The 21,338-nt window shown below is 42.8% G+C and overlaps 1 protein-coding gene and 1 long non-coding RNA gene across 2 annotated transcripts in view; one reads left to right on the top strand and one right to left on the bottom strand.

Annotated features, from left to right (window-relative positions):
- SWAP70 (switching B cell complex subunit SWAP70) overlaps nucleotides 1–16,885 on the bottom strand; it is an 88,107-nt gene extending 71,222 nt beyond the window's left edge. Inside the window, 1 exon segment of the mRNA XM_017891443.1 lies at nucleotides 16,684–16,885. Coding sequence (XP_017746932.1) covers nucleotides 16,684–16,782 — 99 coding nt within the window. The 5' untranslated portion in view covers nucleotides 16,783–16,885.
- Nucleotides 16,886–16,970: 85 nt separating this feature from the next.
- Nucleotides 16,971–21,338, top strand: part of LOC108541759 (uncharacterized) — an 11,948-nt gene continuing 7,580 nt past the window's right edge. Inside the window, exons 1-2 of the long non-coding RNA XR_001889055.1 lie at nucleotides 16,971–17,139; nucleotides 20,892–20,960. This is a non-coding gene — a long non-coding RNA (uncharacterized LOC108541759). The remainder of the gene's footprint in view (nucleotides 17,140–20,891; nucleotides 20,961–21,338) is intronic.

Raw genomic sequence — 21,338 nt, 5'->3', positions numbered from 1 at the left:
ATTTAAAATTTATAAAAGGAAAATGCTTTCATTCTGACAACCTTAATTCATCTCTATCCAAATGATTCACAGATCTCCTTCTGCTCTTGACCTCTCCAATAAGCTCTGGTTTATATCACTAAACAATACTAGAGATTTCTATTCTAAATCTGCTTCTCGCCCAAAAGATCCAAATGAGATCTCATCACCTTTCTCCCCAAAATAGGTTTGCCACCCTGATTCTGACTTTGGTATCACCATTGCCTTAATAAAACTATGGTCTCTTCTTATATCTCTTTTTCATATAGTTTGTCCACCTTCTGGATCTAATTCAGCCCCAGCCAATGCCAACTCCTGTCTCTACTGCATGAGGGGCTCTGTCACCTTCAGGCTAACCAGAGAGTGTGAGGCTCGGGAAACAAGGCTCCTCCCCTCACCTCCCAGTACAAGGTCCCATTCTCCCCTCTCAGGCCCTGACAAAGAGTTGCTGCACAGCAACCACTCCTCAGGATATAACCATGGTAAACACATCAAGCTACAAGGTTTAGTTAGAAGGCTAAACCTCAAAGAGCGTGTCTGCTACCCTACATTTTACAAATGAGGAAACTAAAGCTCAGCAAAGAGAAGTGACTTCCGATGACCACACAAGTAATGGAGTACAGGTAACTCTCCTTACTCCCCAACTCCGTTCTCTCTTAACACTTTTCATGTTCCTCTAAAGGTTTTACTTTCTGAATCTTTCATCATAGTATTCTTACAGAGGAATTTCACACATCCTTTTCAAGTTAGTGACAAATGTCTCCTCCTCTAGGAAGCATTCTGTGAGCTAACTCCTCATATCCTTACCCAAGCTAAACAGGTTCCCTTCCTCTGCATTCTGCCTTCTGTATCTCACTGTATTTGAGTTGCCAGTTTGCTCATCTGTATCACTCACAAGATTTTAAGCTCTATAAGGGGAGGGTACATATCTGTTTTAATTTCCATAGCCACCACTCCTGTCCCACACTCACCAACTTACCCAGACTTCATAACACCCCACTAACAAGTCCCCCAATCTCCAGCCTCTCATCTTTAATCATCACACCCACATCATCAGAATAATTTTAAAACCGTATCTCTGCCATTTATCTACCTAAAAACTTTAAATGACTTACCCTCTTTACAGGGTCAATTCTGAACTAATTCTAACACAGACTGTTACTCAATAAACACACATTAGCCATCTATTCTGTGCAAAAACATTCAATGACATCTAAAATGTAGCCCCATCTCTCTTTAAATCCTAATTCTCCACTATGCATCAAAACAAACCTTCCACTCCACTCACAGTATTTCCTTTCTGCTCAAATACTCCAAGTTGAGGCTCTTGCTCTTAATTTACAGTGCTACCACCATATTTGTCACCTTTCTGCAATTATACTGGACAAGATCTGCTCCATTCTCTCAAGACCTTGAGAGCTTGTCTGGAGGTTCTAGCAGGGGAGCACAGCTACTCACATACCCTTGACCAAAGACAGGTCCTCCTCTATCAAGGATGGTCATTCTCTTTGACTGAGCACACAGCACTGGGAGGGATGCACATGGAATGGTGCGGGAGGAAGGGGACAACCACCTAGCCAGTCAGATCAGTGAAATCAACCCTGGTGATCAATGGGGTGACAGATGTCACAGCCAGATCACCCTCAACATTCGCCATTCCCTCAAGAAATAGCTGAAGTTCTATCTCCTTCATGAAACTTTGTCTGCAACTGTCTATACCTTTTCTCTATTTGCCGTGAACTTCTACAGCAGTTCTGGCCAATGGAAATATACTGCAAACCACATAAGAAATTTAGAATGTTTAAAGCCACATTAAAAAAAAGTAAAAGGGAATAGGTAATATTAACTTAAATACTATATCCAAAATATCGTAATTTAAACATGTAATCAGTATTTTTAAAAATCATGCCTGCAATCCCAGCACTTCGGGAGGCCAAGGCGGGTGGATCACCTGAGGTCAGGGTTCGAGACCAGCCTGGCCAACATGGTGAAACCCTGTCTCTACTGAAAACAAAAAAATTATCCAGGCATGGTGGCGGGCACGTGTAATCCCAGTTATTCTGAAGGCTGAGGCAGGAGAATCACTTGAACTCAGGAGGCAGAGGTTGAAGTGATCCAAGATCGTGCCACTGCACTCCAGCCTGGGCAACAACAGCAAAACTCCATCTCAAATAAATAAATAAATAACGAGATGTTACTCTTGTTCTGGTACTAAGTCTTTGAAATCCAATGCATATTTTATACTTGAAGTACATTTCAACTCAGGTTCATGACTTGTCAAGCAATCAACAGCCAAACGTGGCTACTGGCTAACACTGGATGACACGGCTTACAGTGGTCATCTTCTACACTCTCTAGAACTTGCTTATATATTGCGTCATTGTGGTCATTTCATGTATTGTCTTCTTGACTACATCACACAATCCTGAACATAAGGGACAAGGCTGCATGTTTTTTTCTTCCCCAGGGTGCCTAACAAAAAGTGTTCAGTAGACTGAAACCTTCAAACTCATATAATGTTTTATACATTAATTTTCTTCAACATCAGTGTTTGGTAGAAAATAAGACAGAATTTCTGCTGTCACATATAAAGGTTGTGAGCTCTATTATAATCTTAAAATATAAAAAGCAGGCCAGGTGCAGTGGCTCACGCCTGTAATCCCAGCACTTTGGGAGGCCAAGGCGGGCGAATCATGAGGTCAGGAGATCAAGACCATCCTGGCTAACATGGTGAAACCCCGTCTCTACCAAAAATACAAAAAAATAAGCCGTGCGTGGTGGTGGCCACCTGTAGTCCCAGCCACTCGGGAGGCTGAGGCAGAAGAATGGCGTGAACCTGGGAGGCGGAGCTTTCAGTGAGCCAAGATCGCGTCACTGCACTCCAGCCTGGGCGACAGAGCAAGACTCCGTCTCAAAAATAAATAAACAAAATAAAAACAATAAAAAGCAAAGTAAGCTTCCCAAAGTCACCCAGGTAAAGGACCTCAGAATCCCAATGTAGTCTGATCTACTAATCATCTGGTGTCCTATTACCTAACAGTGTTTCTCAAATCATCACTGAAGACGATCACTGAGACTGGAGTCAGTTGCTCATCAAGCTGCAAGGTTCAGTTAGAAGGCTAAATTTCAGGGTAACAGCCAGCTAGCTGAGTATCCATCACCTAGGAACTGAAAGAATTGATGGGGATGTGCTGCCTGCCAAGGCAGACAGTGCCCCATCCTCCCACAGCTGTCTATCCAGTGAAATGTAATACCTTCCAACACTGTCCATATGACCAGAACAACTTTCATCCTAACTAGTGTCACTTCCAGCTGATACACCATGCCCACATAATACCATTCTCTTCCTTCAAATCAAATGCTGTAAAGCGAATTATTCCTTTACAGGTATAGGAAGAAGCAAAAGGTATAGAAAACAGAAGAGTCTTAAGATCAAAAAATTAGTTTTTCTAATATTGCAGAAATCTCTCCTTAAACGCAAGACCTCCTTATATGAAATTCAAGTACACATACAGATTTCCATTTAAATATCTCTCCCTCAACTGCTGAAAACTACAGTTTTGACACAGATTTTGAGTTTAAAAAAAAGGAACACGAAGGTGGGATGAGAAGAAGGAAATAAAGCAGAAGGTAGAGCAGGAAAAATAGTTTTATGAAATGCAGCCTTGGGGAAGAAAAAGGAAGCTGAGGCAAGGATCTACCTTAGGCTTGCATTGTGGGAGGGGAACAAGGACATGCCTAAAAGGGACTAAGGAAGCGAGTGAGAGTGCTAATGTGCTAATAATCAATAATCACCACTCACAGGACTAAGGTTCTATAACCCTCATGGTGGGAAAGAATGAGAAATACCTATTGAGTGATGGCATGCTGAGTACACGGGAGAAGGTTGCCCAAAGCCTCTTCTGTCTCTAGCTTTGTTACTACTTACCTCTGGGACTGTGATGAGACCCCAAAGGAAATACAAAATGGGGATCAGAGAGGTTTAGAACTCTGAGTCATAAGATCAGAAATGTACTGACTATTAATATTAAGATGGAAGGTCAAATACCAAAAAAAAAAAAAGCACCTCACCGTTTACATGCTATTTTCAATAAAAGTACATGTATTTCAAAAAAAAAAAAAAAAACCACAAAAATGTCCAAGTTATCTCACTGAAAAGTTTCTAACAAGTAAGGAATAGAAACTAGAAATAATCCAACTCATTATTCCTATTTTTAAGATTTCGTAAATGTCTAATTTCTCTTTTTTAGAGAGTTGTCTTTACTGTTTTATTTTGGTGATATCTACACAAAACAAATTACGAAGACTTGTAGGCTGGGTGCAGTGGCTCGATGCCTGTAATCCCAGCACTTTAATTGGCCACTCAAGACCTCTGACCCCAACCCTATTTTAAAAATTGATGGTTGTTGTCGCCGTTTACCAATAGAACCTTTTGACCATTAACGATTAACAGGAAACATACACAAAGATATAGGGAGGGGAATTACTATACATGCCAAGTTCACAAAAAGAATTAACTACATTTGTATATTGTGTTCCACAAATAAAAACCCTGTCTCCAGATAATTTGCTTCCTTATTTTTAAACTTACCAACTGGCCGGCTGAATTACCATTTGGTAACTAGCAAGGTATAACAATTTTTGGAGGCTAAAATGATCGTACATGGAACAGAAAATATGGTACGATTCACTAAATACCCAAATCCAACTGTGCAGGCAAAATATAAAAAAATTTAAAAAAGAGATGTTCGCGGCACGGTGGCTCAAGTCTGTAATCCCAGCACCTTGGGAGGCCGAGACGGCGGATCACGAGGTCAGGAGATCGAACCATCCTGCATAACACGGTGAAACCCCGTCCTACTAAAAAGATACAAAAACTAGCCAGGTTGACGGTGGCAGGCGCCTGTCGTGAAGTCCCAGGCCTGCGTCGGGGAGACTGAGGCAGTCGGAGGAACGTGTGAACCCGGTGAAGGCAGAGCTTGCAGGAGCTGAGATCCGCACGGTGCATCCAGCCTGGGCGACAGACGGAGACCGTCTCAAAAAAAAAAAAAAAAAAACAAACAGATTTATAGTTGGAAAATCTACACTGAGAAAATAATAAACATTTAACACCACCCATGTTGTTCGTCAGAAATTTTTCATCTAGATTCTACACCGAGTTGTAAATTCTTTTATTCAAAATGTACAATAAATTTTTTTAAAAGCTGTATTTCTAAAACAACAAGGATAAAAATTCACAGCCAATGAGTCATTCGGAGACATTTCCCCCCCCCAGCACTGACATGGTAATCACCCTGGCAACCATAATTGCAAAGTATAACTATAACAGATGGTTGCAAAAAGATATCACTAGATTTGCTAATATTTAAGAGGAAAATCCTTTACTAAATTTTACTAAATAAGGATATTAATTTTAAGCTTCATTTTGATCTCTCAAAGGAACAGAAGAAGCTAGAAATAATGGTTACCTCCAGAACAGGGGACTAATGTGGGCCAAGGGTTAAGGAAAACTTACTTTTCACTTTTGTAAATACCCTTCAGAATTTTATAACTTTTATATGTGTCTATATGAGATATTCAAAAAGTTTCTTTTTAATATACATGTTTAAATAATAACCTTTCTTATTTTATTAGAATTACACGTACTGTATTTCTAAGTAACACTGGAGATTTAGCATCTTTCAGCAAGACCACTGAAATTTCTAAAAAATTTTTCTTTTAATTTTTAGCACCAGTAGAGGAGAAACAATTATTGCTTCTACTTCAAATAAGATGCCCTATTCCTATTTCCATTATGACTTCTGAAAATTTATACCATAATTTAAAAGTAACAATCTCTGTTTCAGGTGCCACATTAATAAGGTTTATTATTATCAGAGAGTATAGAATCCATATACGAATAGCTCTCATTAAAAAGAAGAAGAAGAAGAAGAAGAAGAAGAAATACAGTTGGCCCTCCATATTCCTGGGTTCTGCATCTGTGGATTCAAGCAAGTGTGGACTGAAAACATTCCCCTTAAAAACTGCATCTGTACTTAACATGGGCAAACTTTTCTTCCTGTTATTATTCCATAAACAATGTAACTTAACAACTATTTACATAGCATTTATATTGCATTAGGTATTATAAGTAATCTAGAGATAATTAAAAATATAAAGAAAGATGTACATAGGTTATATGCAAATACTATGCCATTTTATATAAGAGTCTTCAGCGTCCTAGGATTTTGGTATCTGCAGGGAGTCCTGGAACCAATCCCCCAAGGATACCAAGGGACAGCCTGTACAAACAAAAGAAGAGCACCAAAACCAAACCAAGGGGGAAAAATGGTGGAAAAAAATGTCTAACATTCAATTCAACTACATTTACTCAGCTACCTATATGCACCTAGCGCCTTCCTATAGATATAAAGAAAAGTTTCCTTCTCTCTCAATACAGTTTTCAGTCTCCCATCAGTTATCACAGAATATACTAAAATTGCAATCAAAACAAACAATATAGTCTTAAACTATATGGTTTGTTCTAAGAAAGGACTATTCATGAATACAAATTTAAAAGCAAGTAGAAAATGTGTTTCTGGAATACTGTTTCCCCACTATTAGCTTATTGCTACCTACTTCAGCTGCTGAAAAGCAAGTAAATCTTTCCTTAAGAAAAAGCTCAAAACAATCACTTAGTGTTGTTCGGTAGTTCAGCCTGAAAAACAAAGTAACACCAAATCAACATGACAATCAGTTGTCTTTTAACAATCCAATTGCAAATTAAGTTAACAGAGCTGATGACTTCTATGAAGGTGCACAGGATGAGTGTAGGGAAGAAGGCCTGCGTACCCTCAACTCACGGGGGAGCCAGAAAACTTACAACTGGAGCCAGAGAGACAGAGCTCCCCTGTAGAAGGTGCACAGATTGCCAGGAAGACACCCAATGAGATTACAGGGAATGTGGGAGAAGGAAGGAGAAAAAAAATCAAGGTAAGTAAAGGGAAGCAGACAGAAGTGGTTTCCTTTTTGGGGAGGGGGGTGGTGTGCGGAGGAGGGCTTAAAGATTTGAGAAAACCTACTGACCTGCAATGACCTTATTTATGGCTATAAATATATATAAAATATATAAAATATAAAAGTTGTTTTAACAAGAAAACATTACTGTGACTAGACAACCAGCAAACATCTGTTTCTATTGTAGTTTATATAAGTCATAAGAGGTCTTTCTTTCTCCCTTTCCCTTCCTCCCTCCCTCCCTGTCTCTCTCTCTCTCTCTCTCTCTCTCTCTCTCTCTCTCTGTTTCTTTCTTTTTCTTTGGATACAGAGTCTTACTGTTTTCCAGGCTGGAGTGCAGTGGCACGATCAGAGCTCACTCCAGCCTCCATCTCCTGAGCTCAGGCCATCTCCTGTCTCAGCTACAGAAGGAGCTTAGACTACAGGCATGTGCCACCATACCTCTCTAACTCTATTAATTTATTGTAGAGATAGGGTCTTACTATGTTGCACAGGCTGGTCTCAAACTCCTGGGCTCAAGTGATCCACTTGCCTCAACCTCCAAAAGTGCTAGTATTAAAGGCATGAGCCACTGCACCTGGACTAGGAGTGACTTCTATTTTTTTAATTTCAAATTTTTTTTTTTTTTTTTTTGAGACGGAATCTCGCTCTGTCACCCAGGCTGGAGTGCAGTGGCAGTATCTCGGCTCACTGCAAGCTCCGCCTCCCAGGTTCATGCCATTCTCCTGCCTCAGCCTCCTGAGTAGCTGGGACTACAGGTGCCCACCACAACGCCCAGCTAATTTCTTTTTTTGTATTTTTGGTATAGACGGGGTTTCACTGTGTTAGCCAAGATGGTCTCAATCTCCTGACCTCATGATCTGCCCACCTCGGCCTCCCAAAGTGCTGGGATTACAGGTGTGAGCCACCGCGCCTGACCTATTTATTTATTTTTGAGACAAAGTCTTGCTCTGTCACCCAGGCTGCAATACAGTGGCACTATCTCAGCTCACTGAAACCTCCTCTTCCCGAGTAGCTGGGACCACAAGTGCCCACCACCATGTCCAGCTAATTTTTAAATTTTTTGTAGAGACAAAGTCTCACTATATTTTCCAGGCGGTTTCCAAACTACTGGCTTCAAGCAATCCTCCTGCCTCAGCTTCCCAAAGTTCTGGGATTATAGTCATGAGCCACTGCACCCAGCTTCCCAAGGGTTTAAATCTATGTTCTATAGTTCAATTTTATTGATAACTCTGACAAAAGTCTATGTTTGCAACATGTGATATTATGAGACAAGCGATATATATAGATAAATATACATAGGTTTTCATCCATGGTCCCTAGCTCATAATGCCATAGCCCTTGTTATAATGTTGGGGTACTTTAGGCCTCAGAAGCAGGTCTCAGAAAACAGAATCTCAGCCGGATCCGGTGGCTCACACCTGTAATCCCAGCACTTTGGGAGGCCAAGGCGGGCGGATCATTTGAAGTCAGGAGTTTGAGACCAGCCTGGCCAACGTGGCGAAACTCGGTCTCTACTAAAAAATACAAAACTTAGCTGGATACGGTGGCGTACACCTGTAATCCCAGCTACTTGGGAGGCTGAGGTAGGAGAATCGCTTGAAGGAAGGAAGGAAGGAAAGGCAAAAAAAAATAGATCTCTCTCTCTCTAACCTTCTGTCCTTTCTTCACCTGCTCCTTTTCTCCCCAAGGCAAGCCGTAGAAACTAAAAATATAATCTCATCTCCCCCAACCCTTCTATCTTGGAGCTGGTCATAAAGAAATTCTCTGACCTTCCTTGTCTAATTGTAGGCCACAAGACCTTCATTTCAGAAGGGGTCCTCCCCCACACCCTGGTGGAAGGAAGGCTGCACAGAGAGACCAAGGAGAATCTGAACAGACAATCCTTGCTGGACTTTCCCAGTCTATTAATATTAGATCATACCCTTTTTGTCTAATCACATTTCTACATGGTTGTCTATACTTTAATCACGACTATCCAATAAAGTCTCCATAAGAGACCCGAGAGGACAGGGTTTGAGGAGCTCCCAGAGAGCTGAACATGTGGAGACTTAAAGGAAGGTTAATGAGAACTAATTCATGTACCAGGAGGGCAGTGCACCCAAACTCCATGAGAAGTTCCTCACCCTGTGTCTCTCTTCACCTGTCTATTTGTATCCTTTAAAATATCTTCTGTAATAAATCAATAAACATGTCGCCCTGAGTTCTATGAGCCACTCTAGCAAAGTAACTGAACCCAAAGACAGGGTCACGAAGACCCCAACTCGAAGCTGGTCCATCAGAAGTTCCAGAAGCCCAGATTTGCAACTGGTAGGAAGGAAGGGGACAATCTTGTGGGACTGAGCCCTCAATCTGTGGGATCTGACACTCTATGGTATCTGACACTGTCTCCAGCTAGACAGTGTTGGAATTGAACTGGAGGATACCCAACTGGTGTCCACTGCAGAACTGATTGCTTACTTGGTGTGTGGGGAGAAACCTCCACACATTTGGTCACCAGAAATCTTCTGTGTTGATTGTTATTGTGGTGTGAGAGCAGAGAAAAAAACAGTTTGCGTGTTGTTTCCACTGACGTAATATTAAAATGGTATCTAATTACATTGTTAATTTTTCTACAGATTTTGCTTCAAATTTTATTTGGATAATTTTTCTTTTACTTAATAATATGCTATTTGTTAAAAATTCAGTATATAAATAAGCTTTGTCTGTACTACACTGGAGGCCCTCAAGGCCAATATTTACCAATTATAGCATTGACTCAAGCACATTTATCTAACTGAATACTATTCTACGAAGTAATCTTCTTAAAAATGAAAAATACAGGCTGGATGTGGGGGCTCATATCTGTAATCCTAACACTTATAGGTGGATGGATGGATTGCTGGAGCCCAGGAGTTTAAGACCAGTCTAGGCAGCAAAGTGAGACCCTGTCTCTACAAAAAACAAAACAAACAAACAAAAAAATTTGCGAGGTGTGGTGGCATACACCTGTAATCCCAGCTACTCAGGAGGCTGAGGTGGGAGGATCGCTTCAGCATGGAGGTCATGGGTATGGTGAGCTATGATCATGCCACTGCACTCCAGCCTGAGTGACAGAGTGTAACCCTGTCTCAAAATAAATTAATAATTTTAAAATAAGTAAAAAATATATTTATTCCAAAGATGATGTCAATATTCCAAGCTTTTCATAACTTCTCTTTAGAGAAGAAATATGAAGTTTATGATACATGGAAAGGAAGAACCAACCTGATTACTTTACAGTCTCCTATATATATGTGCATATATATATATAAAACAAAATTAACTTTCAAAGGTTAATTTTTCCTTAAAACTCTTCTTCCTCAGCTCCAACATTGCCCCAAAGGGGTTCTTACCTCTGATTTCCAGTCCTCTGCTTTTCTTGTTCCTCTCACCATCTACTATAGCCATTCCCCAAGACTGTCAGTGGTTCTCTTCTCCTCTTTTTCCAAGCTTCAACTACCAAATTCCTTACTGACAACCCTACACTTCCTAGGAGTATCATCTCCAGCTGAACATACACCCATCAAGGACTTCAAAAAAAAAATAAATAAACAAAAGTTTTCATGTTCAAAACTGTATCATTGCATAAACAGCTCCTTCTCATGGCTTTTCCATTTCTATTAAAACCTACTTCTATTAAAACCATTATTAAAAAAATAAAACCACTACTATATATTTGGTCAACTGCATTTGACATCTGAGACATTTTTGAATCTGTCCTTTCCCGTCCTCCTCCCACCCAATCATGGGTCAAGGCTCATACCTTGACCCACCATTTCCCTCTTGTCCACCTCTGCTGTCTCTAGTCCCTATTACCTCTTATCGGGGCTATTGCAATGGTTTCTCTTATCTTCCCAATTCACTCTAGCCAGCACTTCTGCTATGTCACCCAAGCTGGAGTACAGTGGTGCGATATCGGATCACTGCAACCTCTGCCTCCCAGGTTCAAGCGATTCTCCTGCCTCAGCTCCCAAGTAGCTGGGACTACAGGTGCGTGCCACCACACCCAGCTAATTTTTATATTTTTAGTAGAGACAGGGTTTTGCCACATTGGCCACACTGGTCTTGGAACTCCTGACCTCAGGTGATCCACTCACCTCAGCCTCCAAAAGTGCTGGGATTACAGGTGTGAGCCACCGCGCCTGGCAAGTAACTTTATAAAGTGCAATTCTGATCACAACTCCTCACCCTCTGAAAACCTGGGGGGCCCCTGGCATCTACCTAATTTGCCTGGCAATCAAAGCTTTCTATGCATTAACCCCAAGCTATTTCTACAGCTTTATCACCAGCAATAATTCTCCCTCATACACACACAGGAACACACCTGTGTATGTTCTACACTACAATCAAAATAAGTTACACAGAAGTCCCCTTAAATATCTGATTCATTCCCATCTCTTGCAGTAGTTCAGTGTCCCCTAGGGATAACAGCAATCAATAAATATCCATTAAATAAATAAATTAGGCCAGGCGTGGCCACTCATGCCTGTAATCCCAGCACTTTGGGAGACCCAGGCAGGTAGATCACTTGAGGTCAGGAGTTTGAGACCAGCCTGGCCAACATGGTGAAACCCTGTCTCCACTAAAAATACAAAAATTAGCTAGACATGGTGGTGCACACCTGTAGTCCCAGCTACTCGGGAAGCTGAAGCAGAAGAATCGCTTGAACCAGGCAGGTGGAGGTTGCCACTGTACTCCACCCTGGTCAACAGAGCAAGACTCCGTCTCAAAAAACTAAGTAATTAATTAATTAATAGAACGGGCTTAATCTTCCCCCATTCCTACATAATCACATCCTAACTTCCTTCAGAGTTCATTTCAAAGAAGCTTTTTTCATAAAGCAATCACACCAGTGAGAAGAAATCGCCTCTTCCTTTAAAATCTCATGGCCCCATATCTTCTGTCACACTCAGTATCTTCTACCCAATATTTCTGTTTCTTTTCTTTACCACCAGACTTTATGTTTTTTAAGGATCAGTAATTGTCTGAGTAATACAATCTCCATCGGGGGAGAAAGAGAGTGCCTTCTTTAATGGTCATTTAGTCTTTTAATTTACCTACCAAAATTTAAACTCTTTGAAGGTAAAGATTCATATTTCTTTTTTCTCTGCCTTTCACCACCATATCCCTTATCTAGTGAATATATCCATTCTCTGTCTCAAAAGTTGTGAAGATAACTCAAAAAGGCAAGTATCAAAAATATTTTTTAGAATACCCATATAGCTTTCCAAAGCAATACATTTTAACCATCATTTTGGATATATATAATTATTAGTCTGCTGCTTAACAAATCAATTATTTGACATTTCCTCCAAGGAGATAATCTTAAGAGCCTAAAAATACTAACCTTCTTATTAAATGAGCATGGTACCTTACACATAGTAGACTTACAGAAGGTTACTGTATGAATGAATGAATCAATCAACAAATAAAGGCAAAAACTCTACTCCCAGCCAACAGAACACATAACCAGGGTCAAACACAAAAGGACACCTAAATAAAAATGTTTACATATTTTCAATTCTACAAACACTGGCACGATGAACAGAACTGAACCCATCCCAAAGTCTCACACAGACAAGAGAGACACAAAATACATGCGCAGTTGCATTATCAACATACTATGGGTGAAACCTATGAACTGGTATTTAACACTTCCTGCCAAGACGCTTTTCCTATAAGCAGCCATAAAGACAATTGTGAATAAAGTATAATCAAAGTAATTCAAAAAATCTCATTTATGCCGTCAACTGGAAGAGAAGAAAATAAAGAAACCATTGGCTTTAAAGTGTGAAAATAGGCCAGGCATGGTGGCTCACGCCTGTAATCCCAACACTTTTGAGAGGCCAAGGCGGGTGGATCACTTGAGGTCAGTAGTTCAAGATCAGCCCAGTCAACATGGTGAAACCCCATCTCTCCTAAAAATACAAAAATTAGCCAGGTGTGGTAGTAGGCGCCTGTAATCCCAGCTATTTGGGAGGCTGAGGCAGGAGAATCGCTTGAACCCAGGAAGCGGAGGTTGCAGTGAGCCAAGATCACACCACTGCATTCCAGCCTGGGTGATACAGCCACACTCCATCTCAAAAAAATAAATAAAACAGTAATAGTAATAAAGTGTGAAAATAGGCTGGGTGCAGTGGCCCGTGCCCGTAATCCCAGCATTTTGAGAGGCTGAGGCAGGCAGATCGTCTGAGCTCAGGAATTCAAGACCAGCCTGGGCAAATGGCGAAACCCCATCTCTACAAAAAGTACAAACATTAGCTAGGCATAGTGGCCTGTGCCTGTAGTTCCAGCTACTCGGGAGTCTGAAGTGGGAGGATTGCTTGAGCCCAGGAGGTTGAGGCTGCATTGAGCCATGATCACGCCACCACACTCCAGCCTGGGCGACAAAAAGACCTTGTTTCAAAAAAAAAATTATAAAGAGTTGGCTGGACAAGGTAGCTCATATCTGAATCCTAGCACTTTAGGAGGCCGAGGCGGGTGGATATCTTTGAGCTCAGGAGTTCAACAACAGCCTGGGCAACACGACAAAACCCTATCTCTACAAAAAAATACAAAAATGAACTGAGTATAGTGGCTCATGCCTGTGAGCCCAGCTACTTGGGAGGTGGAGGCTGGAGGATCACTTGAGCCGAGATAGCGCAACTGCATTCCAGCCTGGGTGACACAGCGAGACCCTGTCTCTCTCTCCCTGACATACACACACACGTGTGAAAATCTTGGTTCTAGATTTAGCTACTACTTACAACTGTGACTTTGGACAAATCACTAAACATATCATCATGGTGGCTCACACCTATAATCCCAGCACTTTGGAAGGCCGAGTTGGGCAGGCGGCCTGAGCTCAGGAGTTCCAGACCAGCCTGGGCAATACGGTGAAACCCCGTCTCTACTAACATACAAAAAAAAAAAAAAAAATTAGGCATGGCAGTGGGCACCTGTAGTCCCAGCACTTTGGGGGTCCAAAGCGGGCAGATCACGAGGTCAGGAGTTTGAGACCAGCCTGGCCAATATGGTGAAACCTGATCGTTCCTAAAAATACAAAAATTAGCCAGGCTTGGTGGCACGTGCCTATAGTCCCAGCTACTCAGGAGGCTGAGGCAGGAGAATCACCTGAACCCAGGAGGCAGAGGTTGCAGTGAGCTGAGATCACACCACTGCACTCTAGCCTGGGTGACAGAGTGCGACTCTGGCACAGAAAAAAAAAATAAAAATTAAGAGGTTATTTGGGAATATCTGGAAAAAAAAGAATAAACTTTTCTTCTCCTAAGATCTTTAAAAGAGAAATGATGGTTGAAAGCAAAAAATTTAATATTGTCTGATGGGGATTTCAATGTATGTAGATTAATATGACAATTACAACATAAAGCAGTGAGGGTAAAGGGACCTATATGGTGATAAGTTTTCTACATTCTCCTTAAAGTGGTAAAATATTAACTCTAAGTGTACTATGAAAAGTTAGGGATGGATATTCTAACTCCTAGAGCAAGTACTAAAAAAACCTACATGAAGAAATATAGTAAAAAACTCACTATTAAAATGGAACACTGGCCAGACACAGTCGGTCACACTTATCCTAGCACTTTATGAAACCAAGGAGGGCAGATCACCTGAGCTCAGGAGTTCAAGACCAGCCTGGCTAACATGGTGAAACCCCATTTCTACTAAAAATACAAAAATTAGCTAGGCGTGGTGATGCACACCTGTAATCCCAGCTACTTGGGAGGCTGAGGCACCAGAATCTCTGGAACCTAGGAGGCAGAGGCTGCAGTGAGCCGAGATCGCACCACTGCACTCCAGCCTGGGAAACAGAGCCAGACTGTGTCTCCAAAAGAAAAAGAAAAAAAACTAAAGCATATTCAAATAATCCCAAAGATAGAAGAAAAGTAGAGGACAAAAAAAACAGAAATGAAATTATAATAAAATGGTAGCCCTAAATCAAACCATACCAATAATTACATTAAATATAAATGGCCTAAAGATGCCAATTAAAAGACAGAGATTGTCAGAAAGAATAAAAAAAAGACACAGCTACATCTATTTATTAAAAACTTACTTTAAATAAAATGGCATAGGTAAGTTAAAAGTAAAAATAAAAGTAAAATGTAGACCTACTCATAACTCCCCTAAACTGGAAATAACACAAATTCTCAAGGATGCATGGCTAAAAACTACCATACATCCATGCAATAGAATATTACTTAGCAATTTAAAAAAGTATTGGTACACACAACAAAATGGATTAATCTCTAAGGCATTATGCTGGGTAAAAGAAATCAGTTTCAACAGTTACAAACTATACGACTCCATTTACATGGCACTTCGGAAAAGGTAAAACTATAGCAATTAGGAAAGATCAATGGCTGCCAACAGTTGGGGTGAAGGTAGGGCAACATCACGGAGTTTTTTAGGATGATGGAACTGTGGAGGCCATGGTTGTGGTGATAGTTATATGAATCTATACATATGTTGAAATTCATAGAACTGTACACCAAAAGTCAATTTTACTGTATGTTAATTTTTAAAAATAAAGTAAAATAAAAATTACGTGGATGACCTCCATGGACCCTTCCAGACTATGATTCTATCAGTGAGAAAAAGAGAGGAGAGGCAAAAGGAAGACAAGGAGAATGCTAATCCTACTGGCATAAAACCCACTACTCACAAGAACCTGATTACTGTACAAAAATATACAAAACAAACCCAATCTTCAGAATTTATTCCCAGAAGGGGCTAAGAAAACCGGACATTCGGATCTAAAATGTGTACATTTTTAAACGCCTATGAATAGCTCTTCTTGTCTGTTTCTATATTTTATACTTTGAAGAAGCTGCCAATTTCTCCTGGCTGAGTGCCAATTTCCCTGCTTGGGGTTATTCAATTTACAAGCATCCCTTTATTTATACCCTATACTCTGGGGTCTCTGGCAGTCACAATAACGACTCTGAAAAAGCAGTCGCTTTTGCAGGGTGCCAGAAAGATCAGCCCTCCTCACCCGGAACTAAGGTCCCTGCGGGACACAGCACACCCGGTCCACTAGTTCCAAACCTAAAGACGCTGGGCTGGAGGTCTTCTCAAGTCAAAAAGTCTCCCAAAGGAGGAAGACGCTGGAGGCCGGGCTTCGGGGCATTTCTGCCGTCTCCGGACTGCCCTGGAGCCTCCGGGGCAGCTAGCCGTTTAGAGGACAGTACTGGCGTGAGGCTGTGGGCTGCAGAAGGTTCTGCCCAGCGACCTTGGGCAAGTCCCTTCCTCTCCTGGAGTAAGAGGAAAATTCTGGGAAGGTTGTGTAAGCTGGCTTCCCATTGACGCCTCAGAATCCACTTTCTGCCCCTCGCTCTCCAACGCCAAGAAGGAACCACACTTGTCCCTCACAGACTTCACCCCAGCCTTATGCCCTCCACCTTTCCCAGTCCCTGGGAGACCCGCGGAAACTAACACATCCAGCCAAGGGCAAGGCCCGAAGGCAAGGGGGAGGCAGTAAACACCAAATCCCGGTCTCAGACCCACTCCGCCCCAAGCGGGCCTACTGGGCGCATTCCGGCCCGCCCCGCCCTGCGGTCACAGCCCGCCAGGTCCCGCTTCCACCCAAGGGAAGTACAGAGCGCGCCGGGGAGGGTCGGGTCGGGGGCCGGGTCAGGAGGCGCCCACCTTGAGCTGGGACTTGGAGACCTTGCCGCTATGGTCCTGATCGAGTGCGGTGAAGGCGTGCCAGATGGCTTTGAGCAGCTCGTCCTTCAAGCTCCCCATGGCCGCGGCCCTGCTGCCCCGCCAACCCCTCCGGCCCAGCCAGCCCCTCCGCGCCTCGAACGCCCCTCAGCCTCCGCGTCCGCTGCCAGCCGCGCAGTCACCTGACCCGCCAGGCCCCGCCCCCGCCAGACCCCGCCCTGCTGCCGGCGCCAGTCCGGTGCCGCGCCCACAGCCGCCGGAGCGTGGGTTCTGCGGGTCAAGCCACCCGTGGTGGCAGGAATGCCTGGCCTTCTTTGTCAGCCAGGACGGTAAACACATCTCCCTAATGTTTCCCAGACCAGTTCGGGCCTTTTTGGGTGCTCGAGTAGAACACCTCACACAAATGACCCCGTCTTGAGGAAAAACCCGAGAGATTAGGTGAGCAGCCTACCCGCCTCTTCCCAGCGCCCCGCAGTGAAAAAGGGAGCCCTGGTCCTGTCTTGGGAACGGAGTCACTGTTTGAGGAGGCCGAAGAAGACCCCGAAAAGTCCCCAGACAGGGACTCAAATGATAGCGCAGTCCCAAGTCGGGGAGATGCAGGGCGGTGGGGAGGCAGGGAAGGACTTCGAGGGAAGTTTGTTCCTTCACTTCGCAAAAGTTTATTCGTGCATACTCTATCGTGGGTTCTAGGGACACAGAGACGAGGTTTAAGGGGAGTTTAGAAGTCAGGGTCAGGCAGCAGTTTCTTCCTAACGCCTAACTGTTGTTCAATTCATATCTTAGGAAGGGTTTGACCTGGTTAATGCCTCTCTGTAGTGTTTCTGTGCTTGCAAAATAGGAGATCTCCGCCAACTGTAAATCACTCCACCCATTTTACTAATCAGAACAGACGGACTATTTAAAAGAATGTATTTGGCCGGGCGTGGTGGCTCACGCCTGTAATCCGAGCACTTTGGGAGGCCAATGTGGGCGGATCACTTTGGGAGGCCAACATGGTGAAACCCCATCTCTACTAAAAATACAAAATTAGCCAGGCGTGGTGGCACATGCCTGTAATCCCAGCTACTCGGGAGGCTGAGGCAGGAGAATCACTTGAACCTGGTAGGCGGAGGTTGCGGTAAGCCAATATCGGGCCTTTGCACTCCAGCCTGGGCAACAAGAGTGAAACTCCGTCTAAAAAAAAAGTATTCAATTGCAGCTGTTGAATTAATATTTGTTCACAATGGTCACAATGGTCACTTGATCTCTTTGGGCTTCAAATTTATCCTGTATAAAAAGAGCAGGGTTGCACCAGATGTTCTGGAAGGGTTCTTGCAGTACTAGCATCCTAGGATAATAACTATTGCCGGTTAACTAAGGTCTGATTAAGTCACCAAGCTCAGTACCTCTCCTCTCCAATCCTAGACCAACTGGAGAGAACAACAAACACCAAGAGTTTTTTAAATGAGGTGGTTCTCAGATGAAGTTTGATTTTGTTTTGCTTTTTTAAGTTGCTTAATGCACATGTTTGCCTTATTAAGAAAGGAAAAGATCTTCATAAGAAAGGGATATTTGGAAAGATCAGAACAAAGAGGAGCTTCTTCAGTGAGTTTGAGATCAAAACGGAACTGGTGGGGAAGAGGAGAGGATGGCCCCACTGACGAAAGAAAGGGCGGGAGCAAAAGGATGGCCAGCCCCTCACTGTGACTGTCCTGAAGGTTCCACCCCATTTCATCACCATTTGTCAGGACTTTTTTTGCCCTACCAGAATCCAATTTCTATCATTTATCTTCCCCATTTCCAGCCCAAGTCTGCCAGTCAGCAAAAACACATGGTTTAACCTCTGATTTATTCATGCGAACTCAGCTTACCCTGAGTGGCAAAAAAAGAAGAAGAAGAAGAAGAAGAAAAAAGAAACGAAAAAAACCTCCTAATTCTCAATGTTCAGTTTAACCACTATGTGACACTCCTCTCTCAGTATCTGGAAGCACCAAACATATTTCAAAGCCTTTTTTTAAGGACAAGACCAGGACATTATGGACTTCCGAAGTCCTACTTCTCCCATAATCTTCATTCATACAATCTAAACGAATTTTTTTCTTTTTTTTTTTCTTTTTTTTTTTGTTTTGTTTTTGAGACAGAGTCTTACTCTGTTGCCCAGGCTGGAGTGCAATGGTACGATCTCAGCTCACTGCAACCTTCACCTCCCAGGTTCAAGCGATTCTCCTGCTTCAGCCTCCTGAGTCCTGGGATTACAGGTGCCAGCCACCACACCCAGCTAACTTTTTTTATTTTTAGTGGAGACTGGGTTTCACCATGTTGACCAGGTTGGTCTCAAATTCCTGGCCTCAAGTGATCTGCCTGCCTTGGCTTCCCAAAGTGCTGAGATTACAGGCGTGAGCTACCACGCCCTTCCTGTCCAAACAAATTTTAAAGTAGCATAATGTCACAGAAAGCTCTCTGCTTTTCCTGGGTGTAGTGGCTCCTGCCTGTAAACCCAACAATTTGAGAGACTGGGATGGGAGGATTGCTTGAGCCCAGGAGTTTAAGACCAGCCTGGGCAACGTAGCAAAACCCCGTCTCCACAAAAAAAATTGAAAATAAGAAAGAAAGAAAAATAAAGAGTTGTGCTTCAGAATCTAACAGATTATATTAATCTAATGCTGTGTAACCAATTAACCCCAAATTTAGCAACTTAAAACTATAATAAACATTATTTCATATTTTCTGTAAGTCAGGAATTTAGAAGCCACTTAGCTCTGTGGTTCTGGCTTGAAGTGTCTCAGGAGGTTGCAGTAAAATATGGGGCTGTAGTCATTTGAAGGCTAGGCTGGTGCTGGAAAATCTACTTCCAAGGCGGTTCACTCACATGGATGGGTTGTTTACAGAAGGCCTCAGTTCCTCTCTATATGGGCCTGTCCTCAGGCTGCTTGAGTATCTTTACAACACATCAGCTGGCTTTCAATTTATTCAAGAAAGAGAAAGATGGAAGCTGCAATGTCTTTTATGATCCACCATCAAAAATCACTCACCATCATTTCTGCAATGCTCTACTGATTGCTCAGGTCAAATCTATTTGATTTGGGAGGGAAACTACAAAAGGGTATGAGTACCAATGGGCAAGAATCATGGGGGTCATCTTGGAAGATGGCTACCCCACAGATGTCGGGAAGAATCCAGGCTTCCCCACTGACTCATCTATGAATAAACATGAGGCTTCATTTCCTCATATGTAAAATGGGAATGCTAACATTTCTTTTGCAAGACCTTTTTTTTTTTTTTTTTGAGACAAAGGCTTGCTCTGTCTCCCAGGTTGGAGTGCAGTGGCTTGATCTTGGCTCACTGCAACCTCTGGCACCCGGGTTTAAGCAATTCTCCTGCCTCAGCCTCTGAAGTAGCTGGGATTACAGGCGTGTGCCACCGCGCCCAGCTAATTTTTGTATATTTAGGAGAGATGGGGTTTCAGCATCTTGGCCAGGCTGGTCTTGAACTCCTGACCTCATGATCCACCCGCCTCGGCCTCCCAAAGTGCTGGGATTACAGGCGTGAGCCACTGTGCCTGGCCTCTTTTTTTAATTTTTATTTTTTGATGAGGTCTTTACAGATGAGGTCTATTTTGCAAGACTGATATGAAGTTTAAATGAGAGGCTAGTGTGTATAAGACACAGCTTCGGCATCATGGTATCTGACAGTCACTGGTGTTTGTACTGTGTCAGTTAGGTAAGTTGAAATCTAGTTCCTCAAATGTCTCTTCCCAATATGGTTCCAGGATAGGATTGGCCACAAAAGCATTTCATGTAAGTTTGGAAGGAGCAAGTAAGATTTGTGTAAGATTTGGAAGCAGCAGCCCTTGTGTTCTGAAAGTTGATGGAAATATCACATGCTATGCAGATCATAGAGTTGTTGCTGATCTGCTAATATACTTTGTTAGTACAGAGCATTAACCGGCCCACAGCTCTTTCAACTCCCACCAGATTTTCTATTTCAGTGTCTCCAAGCCTTGGGGCAAGGCACATGTGTAGTTCCGTGGTAAGGGCATTAGCTTATGCTACATATCACATGCTCATCAATGTGAAAGATGGCTGTGAGTTCCATTTTGTCTTCGTGGGTTCCAGTTTGTCCTGTGGATTCTAGTTTGTCCTCACTCTCCCTCAATGCAATCCAAGTTTTCTTCCTGATTGCTAGCGCTGATGACCTATCATAAACTTCAGGCCCATTGCTGGATGCAGAGGGAACAGCCTTCCATGGACTCATTCGTCAGCTTTCCTTTGTGATCTCTGGTGAGTGACTTTTCTGATTGTCCAGCCATCTCCTTTCAGACCTTTTCTTTCCTAGCTTCTCCTGCAATTATATTGTATCCAATTCTTTTTTTTTTTTTTTTTTTTTTGAGACGGAGTCTCGCTCTGTCGTCCACGCTAGAGTGCAGTGGTGGGATCTCGGCTCACTGCAAGCTCCGCCTCTCTGGTCCACGCCATTCTCCTGCCTCAGCCTCCCGAGTAGCTGGGACTACAGGCGCCCGCCACCTCGCCCGGCTAGTTTTTTGTATTTTTTAGTAGAGACGGGGTTTCACCGTGTTAGCCAGGATGGTCTCGATCTCCTGACCTCATGATCCGCCCATCTCGGCCTCCCCAAGTGCTGGGATTACAGGCTTGAGCCAC

This window comes from Rhinopithecus bieti, unplaced genomic scaffold, assembly GCF_001698545.2.
Source record: "Rhinopithecus bieti isolate Rb0 unplaced genomic scaffold, ASM169854v2 scaffold_20891, whole genome shotgun sequence".
NCBI classification, from domain to species: Eukaryota; Metazoa; Chordata; class Mammalia; order Primates; family Cercopithecidae; genus Rhinopithecus; species Rhinopithecus bieti.
Note: the sequence above shows the minus strand (reverse complement) of the source record. Positions and strands in the feature narration are given on the sequence as shown.